A 6,134-nucleotide genomic window follows, 5' to 3' on the forward strand; every position below is an offset into this window, starting at 1 on the left:
TTTTATCAGAAATTTGAGAAACAGAACACTGAGGTGAAAAAAAACTCCTGGCTTTTAAAGAGTAATTCATAATGAGTGAAATTCAAGGTGACATTCTCCTCGCAATTATACATTCTTATATGTTATCTAGTACCATGATTAACCTTTATTTTGAAATAAAGGACGCGTTAAATGAAGATGAATCCATCAATCAGTTCTGGGGAAAGATCTTTATTCATTCCAGACAAACCTTCTTTATTCAAAAACAGATTTGAAACATCAAGAAAAACATACATAATCAAGTTATTACTGAACAATTAGAAGTATACCATGTTCTCTAATTTTCTTAATTAGAAACTATGAGTGCACTTTACAATAAACTGATCAAAACATCGGTCAAACCAAACAAACTATGATTTTGCATGGCTTAATTACTGAATGGTGCAATGAGCGACACCTAGATATATGTCGCTCGTGAACAGAACTGAAACTACTAGTATAGAAACCAGAGAAATGCTATGAGAAATCTAGTTTAACTGTATTAATGAACGTATGACTCTCTGGCAAGCAGAATGCATTTTCTTTTCCTCTGCTTTCATCATTTTGTAGTGAAGTATCAGTATCAGTATCAGTGTCATTCCGCTATTTCCAACTATAAGTTGATCAGCAGGGACTATATAGTCTACACAGAGCCAAAGTTCTGATGTAGTAGTCCTTTTAGAACTTTTCTGTCTTGTGTAGATTTCTTAGCTTGGTGTTTATCAACATTAAGTCGTTGACTAATTTTGATCCATGGATCTCTAACATATTTAGCAGATGGAATTGCAAACAGCAACTGTTTCGTTAAATTTGAATTTGGTCTTCTACAAACATGTGCAATGTACTTCAAGTAGCGTATGTATATAAAATCCCAGGGTTCCCACTATTCTCTCCAGGTCTAAGTTCCTATATTTAAAGGCAAACGTTTCTTCTCCGTCACTATTCATTTTCCTTTCCCAGCCATTCCGTACCATTCTTCTTAGTAGACCAAACCAACAGGATTCAAGCTTTTTCAGTTCATCTTCATTTGGTAGTTCAGCCTCAGTACAGTAAGTAAGTCTGGATCTGATACAGGATTCCAAGAGTTTTCTGCGTGTATTCATAGATACTTTATGATCTGTAAGGACGTTCTTGAGCTCATGGAATTTTCCTGTTGCACTTAGTATTCTGTTATCGACAAAACTTTCCTTCTGATCACTCTAAAACATATGACCAAGATACTTGAACTCTTTTACATTTTCAATATCATGTCCTGATATATTTAATAAGCTCTTCTTTTCCATAAGCTGCGCATTATGAAATACCTGTGTTTTGGTTTTCTTAAAACTTAACTCAAGCCCATATCTTAAGCATGTTCCATGGATAATTTCCAATATCTCCTGTAGATCAGTAAGATCCTTTGACAGCACAACAACATCATCAGCATATAAAAGCCATTTAATTATCTCCACACCATTCATTCGTCCAGTACTCCGTTGATGACATGCATTAGCGATTGTATATGTACATGGTATTCCCCATCCATTTGGAAAGCGTTGGTCAATTTCACGGGCAGCGACCTTGAGTACCCAGTCAAAGAACCAATTGAATACTGGAGGACTTTCCATACCACCTTGTCTGGTCCCTGCTTCAATAGGAAAATCAGTTTTATCTCCACATATTTTCCCGATTGTTCCATCATATAATAACCATAGAATATCAATTAACTTCTCACATCCAGTTCTAACTTTCAGAACTTCATACATAATATGTCTGGGTACCTTGTCAAATGCAGCTGTTAGATCAATATACAGTGCAATTATACCACCTTCAGTGTTCTTTATTATCTGTCTTCTTAGTTTCCTTGATTTTCTCCCTGCTTTTCTCTGCGTTTCCTTGAAACTTGCTCAATTCCACTTCCATCACCTTGAAGAAGCCTGCTGCGTTGTGCAGACCGCTAATAAATGACTGTAGCGCTGGTATCAAAGTTACTTGGATCGTTGATGCCGCGGCTTCATGGACTTTTGCTTGGCTGCTGCTTTTGCAGTATCGATATCAGCCTCTTCAAGCAAAATTGGATTCGCGATCAAATTAACAATTGGAATAAAAAAGAGGCCCAATGCCCAGTCAGATTTCTCATCTGCACTTTTTTCCAATTCTTTCTTTTTTCTTTCGAACTCCAACTGTAGGTCTTTAAGCTCTTGGACGACCAAGTTGGCTTGATCTTGTCTTTTCTTAAGACGAATAACCATTTTCAACGCTTAAAAAACTGATTTATAATCTGTACGATCTAATAGACAAGAAAAAAATATTTTTACAGTGATTGAATGAAACAAACAATAAATAAAGCGTTTTTTGTTTTGCATATCATTAAATATACTGAATAAATTAGATATATGTATAAATGTATACTACAACGTTTCTGCAATCGAGTGTATATATATATACAGCGATATGCAGAAATTCTGATCCAACCAAGTATATAGTATATAACTATATCGGGTGCATTATGGGTAATAGACCCGCGGGATTCAAAGCTAAACACCAAAGCGTTGGCTCGCCTACCGAGTGTTGTTTATGAACAGCGCTAAAGTCAAGAGGCGGGAATGTGTTCACTTTTTAATACCTCTACACTATTAGAAAAAAATGTCATATTGTAGACGGTTTTATTGATGTAAAGCGAAACATTGGAAGTTTTGCAATTGGTTGAGTTTAAAATCAGTTCTGAAGTCGTTTTCTTGGAAGTTTCGGTTGAGCTGAGCTCAATTCTGAACTCGTTCTTCGCTTATTTATATGTGCCCTTCTAAAACAATCAATCACTCCGAGGACAGCATGACCAAAACAGTCGGTAATATGACTAATGACAAAAATGGTACAAAAATCGTTCATGAGCTACTCTGGATAGGATATTTTGCTTTATTCGTAGTCTACCGCGTTATTGTTATTGAGCGTCAACTCAGTCAAATCTCAGTTGATGAACAGGCTGAATATATTTTCTAGATAAACGGAGGTTATTCTTACTTAAGAGAGGCATGTTCTTCCACTCCTCCTCTGATAACTTAGTGATTCTTTGTGGTTACTTTTTCTTTTATCTCTCTCTCTCTCTCTTTTGGCTCAAGCTACTAAAAGCTTGGCAGTTTTATGCAAAACAAGCGCACTTACGAGAGTGAAAGTTTGAATATTAATCATCATTGCATTATAAAAGCCGTTTGTTTTAATCAAAGTTGCATAAAATAAACAGCGGTTTATATTGAAAATAACGCCGACTGTCAAGTTCTAGGCAGGGTGAAAATTCTTTTTCTGGTTGGAACAAGTGGAATTTATTTTGAAAGGTAACTTATCTTAAACAAAACGCCAGCCAACGCTTTGGTACTTTGAATCCCGCTTTGAATCCCGCTTTGAATCCCGCGAGTCCATTACCCATAATGCACCCGATATAGTTATATACTATATACTTGGTTGAATCAGAATTTCTGCATATCGCTGTATATATATATATATATATGTATATATATAACATTGTCACGTTTAAAGAGGACGGAATTCTAGGAGTGGAAATAGTAATTTTAAAAAATTACATAGAAGAAATACATAAAAAATTACATAATCACTAGAAAAATTACGACATATTTTTGGAGGAGAAAAGTTTTATCAAAAGATATCAACAAAGAGTTATGTTCTATTTAATGCGAAAAGTTATTTGTTCTGTTAATGCAAGAAAGAAATTAAATATACATTAAAGATGAGAAATTTATTCTTAATAATTGCTTATGAATGTCAATTTTAATTTTTTCTTAAACGTTTGCAAACTTGTCAATTTTTTTGTGGAATCATCAACTGAATTCCAAATTTTTGGACCATTAAATCTAACGTTAAATTTACCATAATTGGTGTTAGCTTTTGGTAGATAAAAATTAATTTTAGCTGCAGATCTAGTTTGGTATTTGTGTATATCACTTATCTGAGTGAAAAAATAGTAGGAAGCTGGATATATCAAGGCATAATATAGATCGACAAGAATATTTATGTTTACATAATAGCGCAATTTAGACAAAATTCCAACATTTCTTTTCATCTTTTTTGAGATGTATTCAACATGGGTTTTCTAAGAAAGGCAAGAATCAATATAGATTCCTAAATATTTTATAGATGTTTCTTGTTTTAATTGTTTGTTATTGAGAGTGAGATCAAAGTCAATTGTTAAAAGAATTGGCAATGTCCTTTGAGTTTATAATTTCAGCACTGCGGTCAACGATTTTACTAATAGATGAAGTACTCTTTGATTTATAATGAACAATCGTCCTGATCCCATTCCACACCTTTTTGCCATTTTTGATATTTTGTTGAAAATAATCATCATAATATGTTCTTTTGCTAATTTTTAGCAGGTGATTTATCCTATTTCGATGATACTTAAATTTACAAAAATAATAAGTAGATTTTGTTTTCAGATATTTTTTATATAATTTATTTTTTAACTTAATAGAAACTTGAGTGATCCATGGTTTGGATTTGAACTTTATCTCCTTTCTAGTTAGTTTTTTCAAAGGAACATGCTTGTCCATTATTTGATGTAGTTTATCATAGAAGGAGATAAACATATCAGAAGGGTCAGAAACACTGCTAAAAACATGTTGCCAATCAATTGCCTTAACTTCATCAATGAAATCCTTCTCATTAAAATTTGAGAGGTCTCTTTTATATGAGATTGTACTTGATGATTAATGTGAAAAATTATTAATAACAATAAAATTTGGTAGATGGTCTGTTAAATCATACACAAGGTTTCCACTTATGATGTAATGTTCTAAGTAATGTTTAATAAACGAGCAGGAGTGTTTTATCGGGTATAAAACACGAGGCGCAGCCGAGTGGTTTTAGACCCGATAAAACACGATCTGCGAGATTATTGAACGGCTTAGAAAACTTATGATGTTTGTTCTCATTGTGTACCGATTTTTTTACGAAATGAACCAAGTTTGATAGAGAAAATCCAAGTTAAAGTTTATGCAAATGAAGACGAATCTTTATCAGATTTAAAATCACCTTCATGGTCATGATTTCTATTGTGTTTTCTTCATGAATTATTAATGAGTTTTCTAAAGAATTAAAGAAAATATTGTCTATTAACGTTGCAGAATGATTTGTAATTCTAGTAGCTTGCAAAATCTGAGGCTGAAAAAAGTAGGAAGCAAGAATATTTATGAAATTTTCTGACTCTGCGTGTGTTTCAGTTTTCATTAAATCTATATTAAAATCGCCTAAAAAAAGACATAGCTTATTTTCTTGGTGAATTTTTTCTATGGTTGACTCTAGAGAATTAGTAAAGTTATCTACATTGTTGTTTGGGTGTCGATAGACCACGCCACAAATTATATTAGATTGCCCAGTTGTGAATATTTCAATCCAGAGCATTTCTAGATCATTATTAGATGTTGTTAAATCACTACGAATTGAGTATTTTATGTCGTTTCTAACATAAAATCCAACTCCGCCTGCATTCGAAAAACTTGGTTCGTGAATAAATTCATAACCTTCTAAATTGACATTCATAACATGTGTTTTGTCTTTCGTGAATTTTGTTTCAGTTATTGCAATTAAGGAAAGTGGATAATCCAGCTCTTTTAACAGTTGACAAAGATTGTCATGGTTGGCTGCAAGACTGCGTATATTACAATGCAACGCACCAAAAGCTCTACGATTCAATGCACAATCTTTTATATCTGTATTAGCTTTGAATTCTTCACTTGTATGATAGACGAAGTTATTTTCTAAAGGCATATGCAAATCACCATCGAAGTTTGATAACTGAGGAATATTTATGATAGGCGAAGTTAAACTAAGTGATGGTAAATTATTTAGCTCAGCTAGTCTATCAATAATTCTATTATTAGATATATCGTTCATAGGCATAAATAAATATTAGTCCATATCATACCAGCCTGTTCAAAGCTTGTTTAAATCATCCTTAGTATTGATATGTAGAGATTTTGACTTAATGTCCTTTCTGAGGTAGACTTTTCCATTTGATGTCCAGATGGATGACCATTTCCTTTCCTTCTTAAATTTAAGACAATCGCTGAAAAGATTTTTTATTTTGATCCGTCAAGCATTCGTTTATAAAGATTTTGTTTTCG

General features: G+C 33.1%; 1 protein-coding gene across 1 annotated transcript; it reads right to left on the minus strand.

The window, feature by feature from the left end:
- Positions 1-661: 661 nt before the first annotated feature.
- Positions 662-1,763, minus strand: LOC148908956 (uncharacterized). The gene is made up of 3 exons (XM_089033648.1): positions 1,323-1,763; positions 990-1,217; positions 662-814 (listed from the first exon to the last, which is right to left on the minus strand). The coding sequence occupies exons 1-3, from the start codon at positions 1,761-1,763 to the stop codon at positions 662-664; spliced, it is 822 nt and encodes a 273-aa protein (XP_088889774.1).
- Positions 1,764-6,134: the final 4,371 nt, after the last annotated feature.

Source organism: Actinia tenebrosa, unplaced genomic scaffold (assembly GCF_029948245.1).
Source record: "Actinia tenebrosa isolate PJP-AT-01 unplaced genomic scaffold, QUT_ActTen_1.0 PGA_scaffold2__45_contigs__length_23673736, whole genome shotgun sequence".
NCBI lineage: Eukaryota > Metazoa > Cnidaria > Anthozoa > Actiniaria > Actiniidae > Actinia > Actinia tenebrosa.